At 43.1% G+C, this 26926-nt stretch overlaps 1 protein-coding gene across 1 annotated transcript in view; it reads right to left on the bottom strand.

The window, feature by feature from the left end:
• DMC1 (DNA meiotic recombinase 1) overlaps positions 1–26926 on the bottom strand; it is a 132589-nt gene that overhangs the window by 49782 nt on the left and 55881 nt on the right. Inside the window, exons 6-8 of the mRNA XM_044301460.1 lie at positions 25568–25640; positions 16554–16645; positions 1951–2024 (exon numbers count right to left, since the gene is read on the bottom strand). Coding sequence (XP_044157395.1) covers positions 1951–2024; positions 16554–16645; positions 25568–25640 — 239 coding nt within the window. The remainder of the gene's footprint in view (positions 1–1950; positions 2025–16553; positions 16646–25567; positions 25641–26926) is intronic.

Here is a 26926-nt window from a genome sequence, read left to right as displayed (position 1 = left end):
GTTTTTACTGTGGGGTTACCTCAGGGTCTCTTCAAATGTAACATAGTGCCCAAAGACCATTCCAGCTAAATCTGCCCTCCAAAAACCATATGGCTCTCCTGTGCCCTAACAGCGGTATAGAACCACATATGGTTGTGTATTACAATGTTCTGCAGCAGTATGGTGTGTATTATGATGTTCTGCAGCAGTAAGGTGTGTATTACGATGTTCTACAGAAGCAGAGGTATGTATTATGATGTTCTGCAGCAGCAGAGGTGTGCATTATGATGTTCTGCAGCAGCAGAGGTGTGTATTACGATGTTCTGCAGCAGCAGAGGTGTGTATTACGATGTTCTGCAGAAGTGTGTCTCATCTGATCTAAACAATACATGTACAAGGGAACAGCTAAATAAATTTGGATTTAAGCAACTCAAAGCAATAGCTCTTTGAAAGGTTCATAAGTATAACTTTTGTAAAATATTTTAAGGCCATGGCAAGCAGCAATGGAAATCTAGCCCTGTATCTTCTGGAAGTAATTTGTTCTATCTAGAGCATCTGATGAAAGGATCAAATATATGCCAAAATATGTGAATTTATACAGACATCAACTAGAATAAAAATTAGTGATGGGGAGAAGAAGAGAGAAAGAAAGACTCAGACTAATTTACCAAACTGATTTTGTCTTTATTTTGAAGTAAATTGCGACTTTTCTGTCATTTTACTTTTAGGACAAATTTTCCAAAAGTTTGTGACAGGCCAGTGCCATTTCTTGCTCCTGCAAAGTCAACTTCAGAAATCCAGCTGTTTTGAGGGCATTTGGGTGGAGTTAGTTGGTTTTTGGACTTATTTAGCATAGGGAAAGTCGAAAAAAAAATTCTCATTTTCTCAGTTGCACTTTACTCCTAACCTACCATATCTGTGGCAGGTGAAAATAAGTCAGAATGTGACCATTTAACATGGCACATTGACCAGTACCTTTAGGCCTCTTGCACATGAACACGTGCTGCCCGTGGCCGTGCTGCGAACTGCAAATTGGGGTCCGCAATGCACGGGCACCAACCGTGGGCCAGCTGCATGCGGATCGCGACCCCATTCACTTGAATGGGGTTCTCGATATGTCAGTTCTGCAAAAATATAGGACAAGTTCTATTTTTTTGCGGAACGGAAGCACGGAATGGAACCCACGAAAGCACTCCGTAGTGCTTCCGTTCTTTCATTCCCCATCTCTAGATTTGCGGACCCATTCAAGTGAATGGGTCCACATCCGTGATGCGTAATGCACACGGCTGGTGCCCTGTGTATTGTGGACCCGCCATATGCGGCCCGCAATACAGCCACGGGGGGCACACGTTCATGTGCAAGAGGCCTTAGGCTACATGCACACTACCTTATGTGTTTTGTGGTCCGCAAATTGCGGATCCGCAAAAAAAACGGATGCAGTTCCGTTTTATTTTTGCGGATCAGTTTTTTTTTTTTTTTGCAGATCCATTGTAATAATGCCTATCCTTGTCCGCAAACTAGAAAAAAATAAGACATGCACTAATTTTTTAGAGGGGCAACAAAACGGACATACTGATGCAGACAGCACATGGTGTGCTGTCTGCGTTTTTTGCGGACCCAATGAAATGAATGGGTCCGCATCCTATCCGCCCAAAATGACGAACGGACACGGAAACCAACAACATTCGCGTGCATGTAGCCTTACACAAATTGACAAATTTAATGACAAACTTTAAATTATCCCCTGTTAATAAATCAGGGCTTAAAGAGGCTCTGTCAGCATCATCAACCCTATTAAACCAGATCATTTGCATAGGAATAAAAACACAGATATCTGTGCAGCTGTTTAGCATACACACAAAAGAAAGGTATAGTTTTAATCAGCACTGCGAGCCCTGGTATAATAGGGTTGATCATGCCGACACAGGCTCTTTAATGTTAAACTTCACACTAATGTTAAACAAGGTTTACCAAAAGCTTGAAAACACCAGCTTCTTCATGAAATTTTGCTGCTACATAATCCAAAAGCTCCATCTGATGTTCACCTGTGGTAAAAACAAATTATTTAAGAAAATCTGCCAGCTGTTGCTTACAAATTTATTTATTTTTTATAAGGCACAGTAGTGCAAATTGATTAGGGGAGCATATATTGTCATAACATTTAACATGACAAAAAATATTCAACTACTCTCGAGAACATTTGAGGTTCTATAAAAACCAAGTTGCTAAATTGGCCAACTATGACTTCCTTCAAGACCGTTTCTATCCTCTCAAAATATCCTGTTTTATTCAATGGGCAAAAAAATTTAGGTTAGGCCTCATGCACACGGCCGTTGTGCGGCCGTACCTTGCATTGGGGACCGCAAAATCCATGCAGCGGGCTGGACCCATTCAACTTGAATGAGTCTGTGGTATGTCTGCACAGCGAAAAAATATGACATGTCATATTTTTTTACAGTGCGGAACCACGGAAGCACTCCGTAGTGCTTCCGGTGACTCCGTTCCGCATCTCCGGAATTGCGGACCCATTCAAGTGAATGGGTCTGTATCCGTGATGCAGGGTACAATACGGCCACGGCCTCCCAAGGCTTCCAGACCCACGGCCGCCCAAGGCTTCCAGACTTATTACTTGTATACTATAGTTCAGGCCAGCAGATGACAGAACTGAATTGAAATATAGCTATTTCTGTATAGGATAATGGAGAAAATTACATTACCCTAAACAAATTGCTGTCTGATGATTTCATGTTGTGGTCCACTTGGGGACCTAATAACAAGTAATAAAATAAAATGAAAAAATATAAAAAAACATTAAAAAAAATTCAAACCACTCCCGCTCTCCGTAAAATCGAATAAATTAAATAATAAGAAAAAATCTAAATCATGGGCATCGGCACATGCGAAAACGCCCATATTATTAATATATTTAAAAAATCCCATGGCGTAGCAGAAATAAAAATGGCAGATTCATAATTTTTTCCATCATACACACTAGGGATCGACCGATTATCGGATTTACCGATATTATCGGCCGATATTCAGGATTTTGAACACTATCGGTATTGGCATTTATTTTGCCGATATTCCGATAGTGTATGGGGAACACAGATCGCGCTGCTGACAGCGCTCTCCGCGTTCCCTCAGCAGCAGCACAGGGGAGAAGGAAGCAGTGTCTCATCCCCCTGTGCTGCTCCTGCCGCTGCAGCCAATGAAAGTACAGGGGACAGGAGGAGGGGAGGAGCTATGGCCACTGCTCCACCAATGAAGATTAATCTATCATTCATTCATATACAGGAGGCGGGAGCTGCAGGATCACATAGCCGGCTCCCGGCCTCTATGAGCTGTAGCTGCGATCTGCGGTAGTTAACTCCTCAGGTGCCGCGGATCGCAGCTACAGCTCATAGAGGTCGGGAGCCGGCTATGTGATCCTGCAGCCAGCTCCCGCCTCCTGTATACGAATAAATTAGAGATTAAGCTTCATTGGTGGCGCAGTGCGCCCCCCAAGCCCCCCAGTATCAGACATTGGTGGCGCAGTGCGCCCCCGCTCCCCCCCAGTATTAAGCAGTGGTGCGCCCCCCCCTCCCCCCCACCCCAGTCGCAGTGCGCCCCCCCACAGGATCCCCTCTCCCCTGCTCCTCCGATCAGAGCCCCAGCAGTGTAATGCTGGGGTTCCGATCGGTTACCATGGCAGCCAGGACGCTATTGAAGCCCTGGCTGCCATGATAAGCTCCATGCTGCTGTGTGCACAAAGCACACAGCAGCAGGGACAGTGTGAGCTCCTATTCACCCTGATAGAGCTCTATCAGGGTGAATAGGACAAGGGTTCTAGTCCCTAAGGGGGCTAAAAGTTAGTTAAAAAATAATAAAAACTCCAAAATATTAAATATAAATGAAAAAGAAAGATTTACAAAAAAATAAAAAATAAATACACATTAACAATAAACATTAATTTTCAGCAGATTTGTGGGAATTTTTTATTTTTTTTCAAAAATGAAAATTCCCAGAATATCGGTATAAATTATCGGCTATCGGCCTGAAAGTTCACAAATTATCGGTATCGGCCCTAAAAAATCAATATCGGTCGATCCCTAATACACACCCCAAATGGTATTATCAAAAACTACAGATCAAAACTGAGCTCTCACATATTTCCATTGACATAACTGTATATAAGTTTTGGGGGTCAGAATATGGCAAAAAAATTAATCAAAAAAACTAAACAGAAACCGTATGTGGTACTGCCGTAATCCTACTGACCTGGAGAATGAAGAGCTTGAAAAGTCAAATTTTTCGAAATTCCACTCCATTTGGAGTTTTTTTCCTGCTTCCCACTACATTGTATGTCATATTAAATGTTGAAAATAGAAAGTACAACTTATCCCGCAAAAAACAATCCCTCATACAGCTATGTGAACGGAAAAATAAAAAAGTTATGGCTCCGGGAAGGAAATGAGTGAAAAACAAAACGCAAAAAAACAAAATCAATGTGTCAGGAAGAAGTTAACCCCTTAAGGACCGGGATCATTTTCACCTTAAGGACCAGGCCATTTTTTGCAAATCTGACCAGTGTCAATTTATGTGTGAATTAGCTTTTACGGTACTTATCCAGACCATTCTGAGATAGTTTTTTGGTTTTTTTTTGTCGCATATTGTACTTGACACTGGTAAAATGAAGTAAAAAAATATTCATTTTTATTTATAAAAAAATACCAAATAAAACTCCAAACAGCCAACCAAAACTCATTATTTATTGTCCTGATTCTGTAGTTTGCAGAAAAACCCTATATGTGGCCGTAAACTACTGTAGGGTGTAGAGGAAAATATGCGCAGTGTGGTTTTTGGAAGGCAGATTTTGCTGGACTGGTTTATTTACACCATGTCCCATTTAAAGCACCCCTAGAGTAGAAACTTCATATGAGTAACCCCATCTCAGAAACTACACTCCTCAAGGTATTCAAAACAGATTTTACAAATGTTGTTAACCCTTTAGGTGTTCCACAAGAGTTATTGGCAAATGGAGATGAAATTTAGGAATTTAAATTTTTGGGCAAATTTTCTATTTTAATAAAAAAAAATTCCAGTAACAAAGCAAGGCTTAAAAAGCCAAACAGTAGTTTTCATAAACGCCCCATATGTGGTCGTAAACTACTGTACGGGCACACGGTAGGGTGTAGAGGGAAAGGAGTGCCGTGTGGTTTTTGGAAGGCAGATTTTGCTGGACTGGTTTATTTACACCATGTCCCATTTGAAGCCCCCTTGATGCACCCCTAGAGTAGAAACTCCATAAAAGTGACCCCATTTTGGAAACTACGGGATAAGGTGGCATTTTTCTTGGGACTATTTTTAGGGTACATTTTTAGGTTGCTCTATATTACAGTTTTGTGAGGCAAGGTTACCAAAAATAGAAATTCCGAAATTTCATCTCCATTTGCCATAAACTGTTGAGGAACACCTAAAGGGTTAATATAGTTTGTAAAATCAGTTTTGAATACCTTGAGGGGTGTAGTTTCTTAGATGGGGTCGCTTTTATGGAGTTTCTACTTATAGAGCAGATCCTTACGGACGCGGCGATACCTAATATGTCAACTTTTTTCAAATTTATTTAGGTTTTACATTCTATTAACCTTTTATAAACCCCCCAAAAAAAATTTGTATCTCCATAGCCTAAGAGTCCTTTTTTTTGTTGTTGGGGTTTTTAGCCGATTATCTTAGGTAGAGGCTCATTTTCTTCGGGGTGAGAGGACATTTTATTGGCACTATTTTGGGGGGCATATAACTTTTTGATCGCTTGCTATTACACTATATGTTATGTAAGGTGGCAAAAAATACCTTTTTTTTTTGCACTTTTTATTTACCGTGTTCATCTGAGGGGTTAGGTTATGGAGTATTGTTATAGAGCATATTCTTACGGACGCGGCGATACCTAATATGTCTACTTTATTTATTTTAGTTGTACAAAATAACATTTCTGAAAAAAAATTATGTTTTTTGTTTTAGTGTCTCAAGTCTGAGAACCATACATTTTTTTCGATTGTCAGTGGCTAAATGGAATTAAAATTGGGTAAAAGGATTATAAATTTAGTACTCCATGGAAGTGTGGTACTCCCTGAAGCAACCAATAATGCAGTGGCCTGGATTATCAGGGCACGTGTCACACTGAGTGGTGGTGTCCTTTCATATCCCCCTCCTGTGAAACACTCTGCACCTTTTTTGGGTCCATCCCTTCTTTCCAGTATAGGGGCCACACCTGGAAAGTGTTTGCCAGGGACGATCCGGGCGCCTCCAGTTCCCAAGGTACTCCAGCCTGCTCTAACCCGGTCAGAAAAGGGCCTTGAGGACTACCTCAGAACTGGAGGAATTTCCCTGTGTTGCCAGTGCTCCGGGACAGCACAAATGAGTTGTACAAGGCAACCTGTACCGACCTGTACCTGCATAATGCAGGCATTTCCGGATGGCCTTAAACCGAGTACGTGTCTTGGCCGTACTGTAAAGTGGGGTCTGGTAGAGGATGTCCCCACTCCAGTAATGCCTGACACTGGGTTTTTTGACTAGGCCCATGTGCAGCACGAGGCCCCAAAACGTCCTCATCTCGGCTGCACTGACCGGAGTCCAGCCACCAGCCCTAGCCAAAAAGGAGCCCGGGTGTTGAGCAATGAACTGTTGGGCGAACACGTTCGTTTGCTCCACTATCAGATTCACAAAGTGGTCAATGAAAAAAAGACCAAAATAGTCATATCCAGTGAAGCCCACTGTGGGAATCTGAATTCCTGCTTGGCCAACAAAATCAGGAATCACAGGCTCAAAATGCTCTGGGGTACACCATGCAAGTTCACCGGTAGGGGGCTCCGGTGGACTTAACTGGTGGGCCGGAAAACTAGTACGAGCCCCAGAGCTGCTCGTACTAGTGTGGGCCACAGGGTCCCTGGCATGGCAGTCCCCTTGCTCTGCCTGGCGGCGTCTCCGCCGCCTTGGGGCCTCATCAGCATCGTTAGATGATGAAGAGGATGCAGATGACAAAAGGAAAGTGGGGTCATCCTCCTCCTCACTGGGGCTCTCTGAGTCGGAAGCAAGCTGGGCGTACGCCTCCTCGGCCGAAAACATCCGGAGGGCCATAGGGGAGTGTGCGTGTGTGTCTGTTTGTACGGAAATCTTTACTTAGTGTGCGTGTGTGTGGGGGCATGGGTGTTCGCGTACTCATCCCTAAAACTAACAGAAAAAAAAACACTAAGTAAAAAAAGGCCCAAAAATAAATAAAATTCTGACTCGCTGGTCAGCCGTCCGAAGCTGATCAGCGGTGGGGTGTGCGATGCGCTAACAGCGGCCGGGCGCTAAGAGTGCCGGCCACAAGGAGGTGACAGATTCAAATGAGTAGAATTATGACATGGAACGTATGGGGCCTTGGAGATAGGGTTAAGAGGGTTATGGTTTTTGATAATGTCACCAGACATCTCCCGGCTATACAGGGAGTGCAGCATTATTAGGCAAGTTGTATTTTTGAGGATTAATTTTATTATTGAATAACAACCATGTTCTCAATGAACCCAAAAAACTCATTAATATCAAAGCTGAAAAGGCCCCACAAGCTCATCTTTGATGATACCAGCCCAAACCAGTACTCCACCTCCACCTTGCTGGCGTCTGAGTCGGACTGGAGCTCTCTGCCCTTTACCAATCCAGCCACGGGCCCATCCATCTGGCCAGTCAAGACTCACTCTCATTTCATCAGTCCATAAAACCTTAGAAAAATCAGTCTTGAGATATTTCTTGGCCCAGTCTTGACGTTTCAGCTTGTGTGTCTTGTTCAGTGGTGGTCGTCTTTCAGCCTTTCTTACCTTGGCCATGTCTCTGAGTATTGCACACCTTGTGCTTTTGGGCACTCCAGTGATGTTGCAGCTCTGAAATATGGCCAAACTGGTGGCAAGTGGCATCTTGGCAGCTGCACGCTTGACTTTTCTCAGTTCATGGGCAGTTATTTTGCGCCTTGGTTTTTCCACGCGCTTCTTGCGACCCTGTTGACTATTTTGAATGAAACGCTTGATTGTTCAATGATCACGCTTCAGAAGCTTTGCCATTTTAAGAGTGCTGCATCCCTCTGCAAGATATCTCACTATTTTTTACTTTTCTGAGCCTGTCAAGTCCTTCTTTTGACCCATTTTGCCAAAGGAAAGGAAGTTGCCTAATAATTATGCACACCTGATATAGGGTGTTGATGTCATTAGACCACACCCCTTCTCATTACAGAGATGCACATCACCTAATATGCTTAATTGGTAGTAGGCTTTCGAGCCTATACAGCTTGGAGTAAGACAACATGCATAAAGAGGATGATGTGGTCAAAATACTCATTTGCCTAATAATTCTGCACTCCCTGTAGTAGGGTTAATGGAGACACATAGTACAAAAGATAAGATGAATTTATTAATGAAGAAATGGGCCCTGTATCAATATCACTCGTGTTTCTCTACCTACTCATGTGGAGTTAGTGTATATATTCATGATAAAGTAGATTACCTCCCAATTGACCAGGAAATAGACGAGAGGGGTAGATACGTATTCCTCCATTGTCAGTGGAATGGTATAGTATGTATCCTCGCCTTTGTGTATATACCTCCCCCTTTTTCTTTAACGGTTATTCATAGACTGATGGAGTATGCAGATCTAAGGGGCAAATGCCCCATAGTAATAATAGGGGATCTTAATAACGTTATGAATAGTGAGTTGGATAGATACTCAGTGATCCCAAAGAATAAACAGGAGCCTGTTCAACAATCATTGTTGCGGAAAATATCGCAGGAACTTTCATTAATAGATGTATGGAGGCACCTCTATGACGATAAGCGAGCGTTCTCCTGTTTTAGTCGGGGAAATAAAATAATGTCCAGAATAGATTTGGCTTTGATTAGCTCAGAACTGATAGATCAGATCTCAAGTATGAGGTATGAAGCAAATAGCATTTCAGACCACTCTCCTGTTTGCTTGCTGTTTAAAACAAACTCTAGACGAATTAGCCGAGAGTTCCGCTTGAATCCACATTGGCTTAATTTAATCAAGGAAGAACAGGGCATCAGGGCGGATACAGAGGAGTTTTGGAAGTATAACTTGGGTTCCGCAGGTTTAGGGTATGTTTGGGATGCCTTTAAAGCATTTTACGCGGCATATTGGTAAGTAAAATTAAGGGATTAAAAAATGGATTTGTTAAGCAGAAGAGAGAGTTGGTAGATAAGATAAAAAAATAGAAGCAGAATTTATGATTAAGAAACTCCCAGAATTGACGGAACAGCTGGACGAGGCTAAAAGTGCATTGAAAAATTATTTGATGGACAAGGCACAACAAAAAGTGTTTTTTGAGGGGGAACGGTATTTTAGGGAATCTGGAAAGTCGGGGAGATTACTGTCCATTCTTGTGCAGAACCAAAGGGGGGGGGGGGGTAACAGGATTGGTGGTGTTGAGAGGAGAGATGGGGGGATGGCATCCAGCCAGGGAGAGATAGAACGGGAATTTATTAAATATTATGGGGACCTCTACTCCTCTGAGGGAGTGGGGGGGATTGATGAGGTTGGACTCTTCCTAGAGGGAGTGCCGATCCCCAGACTCTCGGAGGAGGAGAGGGACTTACTGAATGGTCCTATTAAAGTGGAGGAATTACGGGAGACATTGAAAACCATTCAGGGCAACTCGAGCCCCGGTGTCACGACCCTTGGTCATGGTCGTGACTCCTTGGGTGCCGCATGCTGTTGCCCGCGGTTTTCCGTTGTCAACCGCAGCTGGGAGCACTTCGCTGTTGCCTCAGGTGGGGTTGCCGCGGACAACAGTCATGCGTGCGGTTGCCCTTGGCAACGTGTTTTATATGTGTGCACATTCCCTGTTTGGTGTCCACAGGGTTTGAGTTGTATGCACTTCCCCTTTTAGTTGCTGTCTTCCCTTCCACTGGTGTTGGAAGGGTTAATCCCCTTCTGTGTGTTGTGAACATTGGGTGTGCCTCTGTGTGGGTGTGACCTCAGGCCTCCTTATATGTTGGTGTGTTGGAGTCTGAAGGGTCAGTTTGGATTTGGCTCAGCTTGGTGTGGAGCTCCGCTCCTGGGCTGTTTGTAATCCTGTCTGTGTGAGCCACCCTTATTTATTATTCTGTTTCCCTTGCTGTGTCTGTTGTCCCCTCCGGTGTGTTTGTCATTCCTCTCCCCACCTGGTGTATGTAGTTGTGGTGTGGGTTTTGTCTGAGAGGTTTGATTATGGTGTGTGATGGCTCCGGAAGGGGCGTGCTTACCCGGAGGGGTTAAGCGAAGGCAAGACCGTGGGTTTCCCAGCCCGGAGCCTCTTTCCATCTTGGCTGCGGCAGGTAAGAGTAGATAACATTGTTATTGTGCTTTGTGTCTTACCTGCCGTACGGCTTCCCTCATTGCCTTGCATCCTGTCAGCTACTGGGCCTCTGGAGACGCCTGTCATCCGTGTCGTGGATGCACAGACATTCTCTGCCCTGTCATCAGGCCTAGGGTGTAGCAGGGATAGCAGGGTCCTAGGTTGGAGAGTATGAGCCCCCTTACCTTATGAGGCGGCTCATACGCTAGGAGTCCAGGGAGAGCGTTTAGGGTTACGTGAGGAGGTGACCAGCTCCCTGTCCCCTGCTATCTGGCGTTGCAGCAGCAGCTATTGCACGGTGGGGTTTTTTTCCCCACTCACCACCGGGACATAATAATAAATAACGGCTCCGCAGTCGCAGGTCCTTCGTAAGAGGGTGAAGCATGCATCCATTGACCATTGGGGTGCATGCGCGTTCTCCGGAGGGAGAGCGTTACGGGGTTCACCGTTAACGGCACGGTTGGTGGCTTTTCCCCGCCACCTTGCTAACCGTGTCCGTGTTGGTGACCCCTCGTCCCTCTCAGGTTTCCTATCTCTGGTCGTCTGCTGGCAGCATTCCTTCGGTGTTCCGGCAGGTGTGCTGGTTGGGGAGTGTCTGCTGGCAGCGACCTGGAGTAGGAACGTCCTCCTGAGTTGGACGCGGTGTCCTGTTTTCCTCCTCCAGACTGCTTTGTTGGCTGGCGACCTGGGGACTGTTGTGTACGGTCCAGGTCTGTTGGCGGCAGTTCTGGGGGGAGATACGGGCATCGGTCTGCTGTCCTGTGTTCCTCCTCCGGACTGCTTTGTTGGCTGGCGACCTGGGGACTGTTGTGTACGGTCCAGGTCTGTTGGCGGCAGTTCCGGGGGGAGATACGGGCATCTATCCGGCAGTGCCTTCAGTTGTTCTCCCTTCCAGTCTGCTTTGTTGGCTGGCAACCTGGGACTGTTGTGTACGGTCCAGGTTTGTTGGCGGCAGCTCTGGAGGGAGACACTGGTGGTTTTTAGGCATTGCCCCTCCCCCCCTCCCTGTTGTTTGGTCCCACCAGCTTCCCTTTTCGGTTGGGGGGGGCTTTGAGGGGAGGGAGTGTCACGACCCTTGGTCATGGTCGTGACTCCTTGGGTGCCGCATGCTGTTGCCCGCGGTTTTCCGTTGTCAACCGCAGCTGGGAGCACTTCGCTGTTGCCTCAGGTGGGGTTGCCGCGGACAACAGTCATGCGTGCGGTTGCCCTTGGCAACGTGTTTTATATGTGTGCACATTCCCTGTTTGGTGTCCACAGGGTTTGAGTTGTATGCACTTCCCCTTTTAGTTGCTGTCTTCCCTTCCACTGGTGTTGGAAGGGTTAATCCCCTTCTGTGTGTTGTGAACATTGGGTGTGTCTCTGTGTGGGTGTGACCTCAGGCCTCCTTATATGTTGGTGTGTTGGAGTCTGAAGGGTCAGTTTGGATTTGGCTCAGCTTGGTGTGGAGCTCCGCTCCTGGGCTGTTTGTAATCCTGTCTGTGTGAGCCACCCTTATTTATTATTCTGTTTCCCTTGCTGTGTCTGTTGTCCCCTCCGGTGTGTTTGTCATTCCTCTCCCCACCTGGTGTATGTAGTTGTGGTGTGGGTTTTGTCTGAGAGGTTTGATTATGGTGTGTGATGGCTCCGGAAGGGGCGTGCTTACCCGGAGGGGTTAAGCGAAGGCAAGACTGTGGGTTTCCCAGCCCGGAGCCTCTTTCCATCTTGGCTGCGGCAGGTAAGAGTAGATAACATTGTTATTGTGCTTTGTGTCTTACCTGCCGTACGGCTTCCCCCATTGCCTTGTATCCTGTCAGCTACTGGGCCTCTGGAGACGCCTGTCATCCGTGTCGTGGATGCACAGACATTCTCTGCCCTGTCATCAGGCCTAGGGTGTAGCAGGCTCCTAGGTTGGAGAGTATGAGCCCCCTTACCTTATGAGGCGGCTCATACGCTAGGAGTCCAGGGAGAGCGTTTAGGGTTACGTGAGGAGGTGACCAGCTCCCTGTCCCCTGCTATCTGGCGTTGCAGCAGCAGCAGCAGCTATTGCACGGTGGGGGGTTTTTCCCCACTCACCATCGTGACACCCGGGCTGGATGGCCTGCCCTTTGAGATATATAGAAGATATGGAGATGTTATTCTCCCAGTTTTTGTGCAGGTCTTAAACGATTCAATGGACAGGGGGGGACTCCCGGCCTCCCTTACGGAGGCTGTAATAAGCCTGATAGGAAAAAAGGGGAAGGATGAGAAAAAGGTGGATTCGTATCGCCCCATCTCTCTCCTCAACACTGATTTTAAATTATGTGCCAAATTACTTGCAAACCGCCTAAAAAGAGTTATTGTGAAGTTAATACATCCAGATCAATCAGGGTTCGTACCTAAACGCCAGGCCCAGACGAATATTCGACGGACGTTTTTGAATCTGCCAATGGGTGGGGAGGGTGCCCACTCCATCCTGTCCTTGGACGCTGAGAAAGTGTTCGACAGGGTGGAGTGGGCATACCTTTGGAAGATTATGTATGAGTTTAATTTGGGTGAAAAATTCATTAGATGGGTGCAATTGCTATACAACAAGTCGAAAGCTAGGGTAAAAATAAATGGAGTAATATCAGAGTCCATACCCCTGCAGAGGGGAACCTGCCAGGGGTGTCCACTCTCCCCATTATTGTTTGCCATATTTGTTGAGCCGCTGGCCTGCAAGGTTCGAGCGGACAACAAAATTAGGGGGTTTGGGGGAAGAAGTGTATTGGATAAGATAGGCCTTTATGCCGACGATATTTTGTTTTTTTTGGAGGGGGGAATACCAATGGTATCATACCTGATAGGAATAGTAAACCAGTTTGGTTTAATCTCAGGTTTCAGGGTGAACTGGACAAAATCGGTGTTGCTCCCAATTGGTCATGAAATAGGGCAGGAGGAAATTAACGTCAAAGTCTTGAAACCCTCTGAGTCGTTTGAATATTTGGGTATCAAGGTTAGTTTGAGGATACAGAAGTATCTAGAACTTAATATTGATCCTCTTTTAAAAAGGATTAAAGAAAAAACAAGCACCTGGCAAAAATTGATAACTCGACAGGCGGATCGAATTGCGATAATAAAGATGGTCCTTCTGCCGCAGATTTTGTATGTTATCTCCTCCTGCCCTGTATGGATAGGGGATAATTTTTTTAATGCACTAGAAGGAGTGATAAACGATCTTATCTGGGGGAGAAAGACGGTCAGGCTGAAACAAAAATATTTATGGATAGACGAGGAAGATGGTGGCCTGTCCGTTCCATGCTTTCAGGGTTATTACTATGCATCCCAGCTTCAGTGGTTAATGATGGAGGATGATGGACTGCGTCGTTTTTTGGAAGGGGAAACCGGAGGTCTCCAATATAATATAGTCAGCCTTTTAGAAACTGGTGCTTTAAAAATAAAGGGCAGGAAGTGCCCAATTAGTAAGATGATACATTTAGTTTGGGTTAAGGTAAAAAAATTATTGGGTATAAATTATTCACTAAGGTTCACTCCTATCTGGGGAAATCTTAATTTAAGAGAGTTCTGGAAGCTTGAAGATTATGTATTTTGGGATAGAAAGGGTATTAGGTTTGTGGCTCAGATGGTGGTGGAAGGACAGGTGAAGACTCTAGAGGAAATGGGGGGAAATACAGATATAGATGGCCTCACATGGTTTAGATATGTTAGATTAAAACACGCCTTTGATTCAACGGAGAATAGAGAATATTTTATTATGAAACACTGAATTTGCTGAATTTTGTTATCAGGGAGTTGGGAGTAAAGTATTAATCTCACAGATTTATAAAAAAAATTAAAGAAGGGGTTAGGCGGGGTGATTAGATTTAATAGTGAAAATAAATGGGCACAATAATGTTATTTTTATTAAATATGTCTAACCCTTACCTTTTAGGGTCATCGCTGATCGACCTAATATTGTTATCTCATCACAGCATATTTCTGGAGAGATAGGACAATATACTGGGAGCACAGTATGGGATAGGTTGCACTGAGAAATTAGTTATATGGCTTTTGGGTGGGCCAACACCGATAGAGGGCAGTGCCGTTCTGTCTTCTCCCTGTTTTATAATTGGAGATATAGTTTCTACTCTAATTCGGCATGGGATAGATGACAATTTTGTAGCGATTTGTCATTATTCCCTTTAATCTTCCTTTTTTCACTTTATAATGTGTTATATATACACTTTCATGTCTATAGTTGAGAAAATTAATTTTGATACTAACATTCTAGACAGCACAATTGAAGATATTATTGCTATGGATTTTCTTTTTTGTATTTTGGTTATAATGGTTTTGTCCCTTAATGCACTCATGCACTTTATAAGATATTAGTGCTTGGCAAGGATAAGGAGTATGTAACCAGTTTATTGATCTAAGTATCATACAATTGGTGTATATATTATATATTATGAATAATCACAATTATTAATATATTTTCACATTTCACATAGTTCATATGTATCGACCATTACGAAAAAAATATATATGACCGTCTTAGATGGTCATAATGTGATCTATCTTATGCCCAATGTTCTGAATTTCTGATTCTCTCTATGTCTAATGAAGGTGGCCACCTTTCTATCTCCTCTTGCTCCCATACTTCTGAAAATTGTTACATCTGCTGTACATTTAGACCGTCTTATATATGAATATAGTAATGTGATCAGTTTGTTGCGATTTTGAATTGTGCACAACGAGTCGGGAGACGTCACAGGGCCGCGACAGTTCTGTGCGCGGTTATGTGACGCCGTCCTCACCATGTGACCGCGGGAAGGTCATGTGACCAGTCGGGATCACATGGTCTCCTGGACGCCGGCGTCTAACATCGGAGGTCATTTCCGGCCCGATCGCAATGACGTGTTTAACTAGCAATAGATGGTATGTATTGATTGGTCAGCAGTTGTATTTAATCTGGGTCCTCCAGTGATGACGCTACCCCCAGACGAAGGTACGCCGAAACGCGCGTTGGGGTTGGCGCCATCCTGGAGGAGACACAGCATGGGTAATTGTCCAATGTTCATTATATCCATTATATTTATCAACTCTTTGCACATGCACTTTTTTAAGAATTCCAATCATGTTGAATAATAATGGACTTGCATCCGCTGTACATCTCCTCCAGTGATGTCGTTTTTATCTCCTGCACTTTAATCATGTCTGTATTTAATCATGCAAACATATTGTGAGTTTTGTAATAAAGGATATAATCAGTATAAGCAGTCTGGCATTTTCTATGTAGGTTATATATATATATATATATATATATATATATATATAATGGTTGCCATAGGCTTAATCAATTACTTGGACAAGTATTCATCCCTTTGTTGGGGCAAATATCGGATGTTGTATGTATTATAGAAGTAGAGAAATTGAAACTTGGAAATTTGCTAATTTTTCCACATTTTTGGCAAATTTGGCTTTTTTTTTTATAAATCTTTTTTTACTGCATTTTACCAGTGTCATGAAGTACAATATGTGACCAATATGTGACAGTTTCAGAATGGCCTGGATAAGTCAAAGCGTTTTAAAGTTATCACCACTTAAAGTGACACTGGTCAGATTTGCAAAAAATGGCCTGGTCCTTAAGGTGAAATAAGGCTGTGTCCTTAAGGAGTTAAACCAACTAGGGGTTCTACATTGCTTCTGACTTGCCCAAAAAGGGAGTGGGGCTTACTGGAAGGGGGTGGGCCCTCTCTGGGAAGGGTACATGTTCCATTCTGGGCCAAAATCATGATGTAAAATTCTCTCTTTAAGCAGTCCAGTCAATAGTTTGTACAGAGCTAGACAAATGGGTCCATCCCTGTGCCACATTAATCATTCAGCCTGATCCACTGTGATAACTCTGGTGCAGGTCTGCTCTGCACAGCCTGTCTTGATTTACACTATTTATAAATTAGTAAATCTGGATCTGTATGTAAATATACTCTAAGGCTACAATGCTCAAGGATTATCTGCTTTAAACAATATGTATCTGTATGCCCTGTTACAAACTTGCTGCCTACTCTAGAGATAACAGCTCATCATGGTTGGTCAAAGCTTCCTAGCCTAGCTTAATTTCTGGACATTTTTTCTCACTATTATAATGCTGTGTCCACTGTAGCACGCTGACATCAAGTTAGTCCTATTGAGATTTACTGTATTTTTTTTTCTCATATATTTCTTTTCTCATATATATACGGAATTGCTTTTCACAATGGTAAAATTAAGGATTGTCTCTTACTTGTATAAGCCCGGGCATATAACACATTGTCAAGCATTGCATCATGGTCCACTCCAAACCGATCAGCTATATCTCGAAGACGATCTGGGCGGCTACATATTTTGTTAAGGAATAGTCAGTCATTTATGAAAGAATATTATTTTTATGATGCATCAAATGGAAAGGAAACAAGATAAGAATATAACAAACATTCTAGGGTGAAATTCTAGGGCATGCATGAAATCATACTAAAGAATTTTAGCAGTGTGAAGCTGTATGAAAAGACAAAAACAATATACGAATTGTTGTGAAAATATGGTGGAGATTTACTAAGGTGAATGTGCCAGAATTCCAGGCTTCATTTGTGACAAAAAAATGTACATGCCTGTGTCGTATTTATTATGTTTTAGATACTTGTTGCAAAAGTGTCTAGAAAGGTGGGGTAGGTGGCTTACAAAAGGGGTGTGGTTTAAAAAAAACATTGGGCTAAAGGAAGCCAACCAAGAGGAAACATGTCTAAGGCCCAATATCAGTTGTGTCTGGCCAGCTATTTTAAGCCAGGACTGGACACAACTGATATATGTGTACTGCACTTAAGTGCATAGACCCAGCATCTATCCACTGACAGTGCCACAAAGTAAAACTGAGCATGTAGCATTTTTCTGTCCAGCACTATTTGAAATCTGGCATCCCCACTCATGCACTAAATGTATGTGAACCATCTCATAGAAAAGCATGGGATAAGTTCTGGCTTTAGTTCCCCTTCAGCGTTTTCTACTTCACGCCAAAGCAGAACTGAACCACGTTGTTGGACGTATATGAAGGGGGTCTAGCAAGATGCACCAAATCTATCACATAGCAAACACCATTGTAATAAAATTGGCCCATTGTCTCCCTGGTTTCGTTTTAAAAGGGTTTTCAGAGTGATCTATATTTATGGTCTTTTCGTTAAAATAGGTCATTAATATCTGATCGGTGGAGGTCCAACTACTGAAATCCTCACCGATCAGCTGTTTGAAAAGACACTGCGGCCGGGGGGGGGGGGGGGGGGGGGCGTGGCCGGCGGCGCATGGAGCAGGACGCACACTAGCTGAGCTCCGGTGCCATTAAGCCTGTATAGCGGCTCATAGCGATTTATCAAGGATAACTAGTGAGCTGAACTTCTTCCCAGTAGGAGTCGGGGAAGAATGGTTAAGCCAAAAAAGAAGCCAGCGCCATCTAAACTCACAGAGTTCTTCCCAGCGGTAAGCGGCAGCCAAGATGGCGCGGGTGGAAGCGCGGCCCTGCGCACCGTGCCAGAACAAACTTACATGAGCCCTGCAGCTTCTCCCTCACTGCAAGCGAGCATCGGGTCCCCGGCGAACCGGCTGACTCCAATCCAGAGTGAGCATATCGGCATACAAAACGTCGTCAATGCAGCCCAGTTCACTGGTACTGGGGGACAGCAGCACAGCATGATGCATGGGCAGAGCGGGAGTCCAGAAGTACAAGGCAGGTCAGCTTTGATGAGATCTCAAGAAGATCACCTGTTATCATCTGGGGCAGGACGTGGGGACAATCCCCTTACAGAATCCATGCTCATTTTACTGATGGGGGACCTGAGGAAGTCCCTGCAAGCGGACATAAAAGAAATGTTGCTACCATTGCAAAAGGAGATTACAGCTGTGGGTCACAGAACGTCTCACCTAGAAAATAAAATGGCGGAGTTTGCCAGAGCGCATAATGAGCTTGTAGATTCGCAAAATGAGAAAGAAGAGGAGCTAAAGTCTCTGAGAGCGAAAGTGATTGATTTAGAGGACCGTTCTCGCAGGAACAATATCAGTTTTCGCAGCATTCCAGAGACTGTTAAACAGGAGGAGCTGAACACCTTCTTAACGGATCTATTCGTGGCCCTACTTCCAGATCTGTCGCAAACTGAGCTGTATATTGATAGGGCTCACAGGATCGGCCAAGCCCAAAAGCCTACCATCTGAGGTGCCAAGAGATGTTTTAGCGCGGATTACTTTCTACCATGTAAACGAAAGAATAATGGCGGCTGCCAGAGAAAATCCTAGTTTACCTGATAGATTTCAAGCTGTGTCCCTATACACGGATCTGTCAGCTGCTACACTAGCACAGAGGAGAGAATTTCAAGAGGCGGCCAAGATTCTTCGCCACCATGGCGTTCAATATAGATGGGGTTTCCCAGCAAAATTACTTATCTCATACAGAGGCAGGAAATTTGTAGCTTCAACAGTAGAGGAGGCTGTGTCATTACTGGACAATTGGAATTTGTCGTCTTCCAATGTACAGAGGTCCAAGGCTCCTTCACCGGCTAAGTTAGATGGTGAGTGGTCTGAAGTGACAAGTGGACGTACACCAGATACCTGAAGAGGCTCTTTGGAGTGGAAGAGGACTTAACTCATATATTGCCAATCATACAGACACTGTGTCTCATTCAGGCTTAAACGGTCGTAAGTGGTTCTTACAACCCCCACTAGGATGCAATGTTGTCGGCGTCCCGATATGGAAAAGTTGAGGTTTACTTGTTTTTTAAAAAAAATTTATGTACCATGGTCCAGAAATATGTACTTGCAATGTTATGTGTTTGTATCCCACAAGGCACAATGGAGGTTGACGGGAGAATGGGAATGGGGCCCATACTGACTAGCGTCTATTATTATTGTCAGAATGGTGATTAAGTTTACCACCATTAATGCAAAGGTGCTTAATAGTCCTTTTAAAAGATCTCAGCTGTGGAGGAATGCGTTACTGGACAGATCGGATGTCCTGTGCGTGCAGGAGACGCACTTCATCACAGCTGACACACATAGATTTCAGCATAAGAAATATCTGCATGTTTTCTCTTCCACTCTAAAGGATAAGAAAAAGAGAGGAGTATCAATAGCCATAAAGGATTCTGTGGCATTTAAGTTGATTAACTCCAGAATAGATGCTGGGGAGCGGTATATTATATTGGTATGTGAAATTAATAATATCCCATTTACGTTAGTAGCAATGTATGCGCCAAATAAGGGGCCTTTGAAATTTATACGCAAATTGTTAAACACTGTTTCAGGTCTCAAATCAGGTTCCTTAATAGTCATGGGGGATTTTAATTCACTGATGTGGCCAGCGTTGGATTCTTCGGCTACTGAGAAGCAAGATGTGCCCTCCAAATTATTTTCAGTCACGCAACAGGAAGGCTTAGTTGATATTTGGCGGGCCAAACATGCTGATGAACGTGATTATAGTTATTTCTCTCAGAGGCATAAAACTTACTCTAGAATTGATCTCATTCTATCTGATTTAAACACTTTGCCTAGAGTCATCTCCTGTGATATAGGATATATTAGCTGGTCCGACCATGCCCCAGTTCATGTTACACTTATGGAGCAATTCAGATCAGGTACTCGCACTTCATGGCGTTTAAATGAGCGAATTCTTCATTCAGCAAAATATATTCAAGGGTCGCACAGTTCTATTAAATAATGTTTTACCTATAATGACACAGGGGAAGTTAATATTAGGTCGGTATGGTGTGCTCATAAAGCCTTCGCTAGGGGGCATTTTCTTAGTTTAGCAGCTAAAGATAAAAAAGAAAGAGAAGCACATAGAGCACGGTTAGTTAACTCTATCATTAGAATTAGCTCCCTAAATAAGAGTGTGTTCTGTGCAACACGTGAGCAGGAACTAAAAGCACTGAGGCATGAGCTACATACCCTGGATTTACACAAGTACGATATGGCGCTCAGGCAGATGAAAGCCCAATACTATGTGAGGGATAATAAGGCTGGTTCTTTATTAGCTTCTAGACTAAAAGCAAGGCAATGTAAAATTAAACTTCCCTATATACTTAGTAAGATTGGTACAAAAAATTTTGACCCTCAATTGATAGCTGAGGAAATGGCTCTGTTTTACTCGTCACTTTACAATCTAAGGCTAAATGACACGACGATTCAGCCCTCCATATAGGGAATTGATAGATTCTTAGAGGGGGTAAACTTACATGTAGTATCCCAATCTCACCTAGAGGCTCTTCAGGCAGAAATCACTGTTGAAGAAATAAATTGTGCCATTAGAGGTTTAAAACCAAACAAAGCTCCTGGTCCAGACGGCCTTACAAATAGTTATTATAAGGAATTTAAGGAGTACCTTGTACCTTCGCTTATGAAACTTTTTAATGAGGTGAGAAGGGGGCGGGGGACTTCCCGGCTGAAATGCTAGAGGCCACTAATATCACACTCCCGAAGCCGGGGAAGTCTCCGGATAAACCAGAGAACTTTCGTCCAATCTCATTGTTGAATACAGATTTAAAATTGTATGCAAAGATACTAGCTGTGAGATTGGCGGAGGTTCTCCCTAGCTTGGTTCATAAAGATCAAGTTGGCTTCGTAAAAGGCAGGCAATCAGCAGACGGTACCAGAAGGTTCATAGACCTGATTGAACTGGTTGAGCAACGTTGAACACCTTCTCTGCTCCTATCTCTGGATGCGGAGAAGGCGTTCGACAGGGTCCATTGGGGATATCTTGATAAGATCTTAGATAAATTTGGATTTGTGGGGGTAGCGAAAACGGCAATTTAGCTATGTACTCTACACCATCGGCTAAGGTTCTAGCCTCTGGTTTCATGTCTAAGGTTGCTCCCCATCACAAACGGCACGCGACAAGGGTGCCCGTTATCACCCCTAATTTTTACCCTGGTCATGGAACCACTGGCAGAATATATCCGAGGGGCGCGTGATGTCTTGGGAGTCCTTGTAGGCGGGACGGAGCATAAAATAGGCTTATTTGCGGACAACGTCATTATAGCGTTAACGGAACTGGCCAGCTCCTTAGTGGCAGTTTTGTCCATACTGGAGAAATTAAGTACTGTTTCGTACTACAAACTCAATGTTAATAAGTCAGTAGTGTTAAATATAGGATTAGTACCTGTTGATCAGACATTCATAGCATCTAAATTCCCGTTTAAATGGGCAAAAGAAAGTATTACGTACTTGGGGGTAGAATTGTCATTCCCTTCTAAAAAGTTATTTAAAGTAAACTATGAACCGCTGATAGATACAATAACTGAGGACATCAAAATCTATGCATGCAATGAACTATCCTGGGTAGGTCGGATAGCTACGATAAAAATGATGGCGCTGCCGAAAATTCTATATGTGTTTAGAAATGTTCCGATTTGTGTCTAAAAAATACATTGCGAAATTGCAATCAATGCTGTTGCGTTTCGTATGGAAAAATGCCAGACACAGGGTAGCGGTTACCACCCTCTATAAGCCAATTGCTCAGGGAGGTCTTAGTTTTCCTAATTTACTATATTATCACTATGCAGCACTTTTGACGTCCCTAAGACAAAGCCTGGCAGATCCAAAGCCTCCGTTATGGGTGCAGGTAGAGGCGAATACGTCAGAGGTAAAGAATACTAGGGTGACTTTGCAATGTCCATATATTGATCCCACTAGTAGTGAATCAAAGTCAACTCTGATCAAAGCAGGGTTCGCGTTGTGGAAGAATGTAATTCTCTCCAAATATCTAATTCATATGAAGCGGTAGGACATACCGTTCGAAGCTGTAGAGCAGATGATACCAGATATATCCTTTAACTCATGGGTGCAAAAAGGACTTCGGACAGTAGGAGAGGTGAGGGACGATTCAGGGATGATGCAATTTTCTGATGTCTCTCATAAATTTGGGATTCCTAGCAGAGAGTTCTACAAATACTTAAGATTGAGATCCCTGTTGAATTCCCTATCAGAGGAAGTAGGTAAACCTGACTCACTATTTGCAACATTCTTTTTTAATTCGGGAAATAAGGAGAAGGGTATATCTAAGTTATATAGGCTGCTTCTAGACGCTTATAACAATGAGACCGTGACGGGTTTAGAGCAATGGGCCAAAGATTTAGGACTGCCTGCGGATCAAATTGCGCGGGAACATATATTTTCGCTACCTCAAAAACACTCTAAATGCTCGTATCATTTGGAGACTACTAGGAAATTAATTTACAGATGGTACATGACTCCAGAAAGGTTGTCCTTGATATTTCCGGAAGTATCAAAATTATATTGGAGGTGAGGGAGGAGCGTGGGGGGTATGATGCACATTTTCTGGGAATGCGCCAAACTGAAACCCTTTTGGAGGGAAGTGATTAACATGCTCACCTCGTTTCCTCACTTAACTCTCCCCTTTACTCCAGACTTGGTTTTATTACTTAACGGGTTACACTTAGCGCCGAAGGCATACCGCACGATTGTTTTTCATGTATTAACGGCTGCTAAAATCCTCATAGCTAAATACTGGAAATCTAGTAAGGTCCCCTGCATATCAGGGGGGGTGGAAAGAGAAATTTCCCACACCTAGTCGGATAAAGGAGAGAGAGTTGGGGTACATCCTTCTTCAATATGAGCCCTTGGATTAGCTTGTGGGCCTCCTGCATACCATTAGTGCATAAGGTGTAATTGTGTAGTATATATGAAATCGGACCATGGATAGGTTGTTGTTATGTTCATACTTTGTTCTTTCTCCTATGTCCCTCCCACTACCCCTCACCCTGATACGGGCAATTAATGGATGTAGAGCTATGACTTTAGGTAACATCAAGATTATTGTACGTCTGTATACGCTGCTAATCTCAAAATGCCTGTATTGTTTTGCTCAATAACTTAATAAAAATATTGTGAAAGAAAAGACACTGCGGCCTATTCCTAGGCAAGTGATGTTACATTAATCGGTCACATGACCTAGTTTCAAGTAAATGGGGCTGAGCTGCAATACTAAGCATAAGTGCTATACTATGGATGGTGATGTTCTTGGTATGGTGCAAGACTGCAGCACTCACCAGAGCGCCTTAGCCTCTTCAAATAGCTGAATGGCGTGGGTGCCAGGAGGTGAACCCCTACTGGTCACAGACTGATGTCCTATTCTAGAGGTATTCAATATAGAAAACCAGGAAAATCCCTTTAAGTTGACCAAATTTAAAAGCAGCCTGTTCCCATGAAGTTTACTGTCAAGCAGACATAATGCTTTGTATGGTTAGCTCATCTGAATGTAACAATATCTTTCATTCAGAGATCTGTTGCTTTATTCTGGAGAAAAAAAGTTATTTTGATTCATATGCAAATAAGCAGCTAAGTGCCCTAAGGGCAGCCCCAAGTCAATCTGTGCCCTCTTGCCTAAGCAGGAGGAGCAAAGGTGCATGAAGTGTCGTGGGGAATTAGACGTAGTAGAGTTAACACACAAACTCTTAACCTTAAACTTCTTAGCTCAACGTGATATCCTGTAACAAAAAACAATGAAAAGTAACTGAAGGCTTAACACAACTAGTTTACTTAACGTATCTAGTTAAGCATGTGTTACCGCTTCTACATCTGTACAGCCCTTAGAAATGTGTTCCTGTGAGAGCTACAGATGGCCGCAGTTCTCCTATCCAATTCAGTACTTATTTTAATGCTTAGATTTTCAGCTTTCAAACAAGACCCCCGGCTAATTTGAAACTAGAATTCCTAGCATGCACACTCGCCCGGCTGTTCTCAAAACTCCTATAGAAGTAAATAGAGTGTGTAGGGAGTTGTAGTAAGAAAGGGATGCAAATGAGCTCTTAACAAGCTGTGCCTCTAATTCCACCAGATGTAAGGCAGCTATCCTATAAGTCAATGTTCGACCCTTTGAACAGGGTTTGAGACATGATTCTGATATTAAATAAGCCAGCACCTCATCTGCAGACAGCTGTTTCGGGGTGATTTCCCCTCATCAGCGCAGAGCACAGAGTACTGAGAGTTGTCATTTCACAACAGCAGGAGTGCTATTGAAAGGATTTACAATTCAACATGTATGTGAGGCAGCCGTGTGGCCACAATCGTAAAAGAATAAATTGCCTGGAGGTATCAATGTGCAAAAATGGTGTGATTTGTTTTTGATGTGTACAAAATTTACTACTGTTGCATGGATGGATGTGACACATATACTGCTTTGTCTTCTACTGTGAATCATTGGTCTGACCTGGAAGAAATAAAGGTTACAGTTTTGTAAAGTAATACTTTCATTGCAAAAGGTAAAAAAAATTATAAAAGCAATTATACATCCAAAATGAAGTATTTTTTATTTACATTGTCTACTTCTCTTCTTAAGGACTGCATCTCCATACACACCACTGTTTAGTACAAACATGTCCATTTTTATACAAAACAAAACATTCTAAACATTCACATAACCGTGGGACTGTGTGCCGGTTGCGGACCGCAAACCTCAAGTCTGAAAAACACAGGCACCTACCATTTGCACTGCACATCATGATGCAGAACCATTGACCTCAATGGGTCCTGGATCTGCAAGATGAGGTGAAATATAGGACATGTTCTTTTATGGCGTGAAGGCATAGACCCGGAAGCACATTGAAAAAGACTAGCAGAAAAAAATCAATTTACTAACCATACTGATTCCAAATCTTTTATAATGTTTGATAATGAAAGAAGTAATATGACTTTATTTTAATGCACGAGGCCACTGTATAATACTGTTATATATAAGGCTACTTTCACACTAGTGTTTGTTGCGGATCTGTCATAGATCTTCAAAAACGCTTCCGTTACAATAATACAACCGCATGCATCCATCATGAACGGATCTGGTTGTATTATGTCTTCTATAGCCATGACGGATCCGTCTTGAACACCATTGAAAGTCAAAGGGAGACGGATCCGTTTTCTATTGTGCCAGAGAAAACAGATCCGTCCCTATTGACTTACATTGTGTGCCAGGACAGATCAGTTTGGCCTCGCTTCGTCAGGTGGACAGCAAAACGCTGCAGGCAGCGTTTTGGTGTCCGCCTCCAGAGCGGAATAGTGACTGAATAAATGCAAACTGATGCATTCTGAGCGGATCCTTTTCCATTCAGAATGCATTAGAGAAAAATTGATCCGTTTAGGACCGCTTGTGAGAACCCATGACGGATCTCACAAACGGAAAGCCAAAACGCTAGTGTGAAAGTAGCCAATTTACACAATATGCACAAATACTGGGCACAGCAATATCATTTCCACTGATATAAAGGATTCAATGTATTTTCGGTGTCCACAAATATGACCTTTCCTCCAGAATATCCATTGTGTCCAGAAAGCTGGGCAGTCACTGGAAATATTGAAATAATGCATTAGTATTACTGAACATATGGAGTTACATTTGCCAATAAGTCTGATGTATAAGTCCTAGTCCTATTTGTTATGAGTCTTAGATTTATGTCAGTATGTCTAGGACTGTAACAGTAGATTTATGACAGCATTATTGTTTTTATAATAGAACTGCCCGCAGCACTTTTTGATGCCACCACAAAATCAGTTAAAACTCCCCTTCACTCCTTAACTTTGTAAAAGTGGAGTATTAAAGTATTTTCTTGCTCCAATGATCCCCTTGATTTGCGCTGCATCGCGAAGGCAAGTTCTGTTTCTTGTGATTCGGTCACGTACCGGGCTTCAAATCAGTATGCTAGGCAGAGGCTTCCGCGCCTAGCTGGGAGCCCATAAAAAACAAAAAAGCAACAGCAGCAAAGTGAAAAAAAAGGGTAGTTAGGGTGCAAATCCTCTGAAAATGTAGGCAACCTTTCCTCCAATATAGTGTGTATAAGTATAAATATATATATATATATATATATATATATATATGTAGCTGGGAGCCCAGTGATGTCAACGACACAAATGGGCAGTGTATAGCGCTGTTCTGGATGGTTTTAGAGGCGGTTACTAGTGATGCATTTTTTTTATTTATAATTCCTGTTTGTCACACAGTTAGGGCTCATCCACACGAACGTATTTTCTTTCCATGTCTGTTCCGTTTTTTGGTTTTTTTGCAGACCGTATGCAAAACCATTCATTTCAATGGGACCGCAAAAAAAAACTAAAGTTACTCCATTTCCGTATGTCCATTCCGCCAAAAAATAGAACATGTTCTATTGTCCGCATTACAGACAAGGATAGGACTGTTTTATTAGGGCCAGCTGTTCCGTTCCACAAAATACATAATGCACACAGACATCATCAGCATTTTTTTGCAGATCAGTTTTTTTTTTTCGGACTGCAAAATACATACGGTTGTGTGTGCATGAGCCCTTACCTAAAGGTGGACATGGTTGTCAACAGTGAATCAAGGCAACTGCAATCATCAGGCTGTCTGCTTTCAGGAAATATATAGGTTTTGCACTTTTCAAGCACCATAATCCTTATATTTTATAGGTTGCTAAAATTTCCAGATTAAAACCACATTTTTGATTTTTCCAGTTCTGGTGATTTTATGAAGATATATGTATGTAACTTTAGGCCTAAGTAGTATACATGAGCTCTGCACGTGTTAAACGTAAATTTTTAAGTGGTGTGGTGTATATACCATTCTGCTTGGATCACACTTTTACGCAATAAAATCTA

Source organism: Bufo gargarizans, chromosome 7 (assembly GCF_014858855.1).
Source record: "Bufo gargarizans isolate SCDJY-AF-19 chromosome 7, ASM1485885v1, whole genome shotgun sequence".
In the NCBI taxonomy this organism is placed as follows: domain Eukaryota; kingdom Metazoa; phylum Chordata; class Amphibia; order Anura; family Bufonidae; genus Bufo; species Bufo gargarizans.
This window is presented reverse-complemented; position numbering and strand designations above follow the sequence as displayed.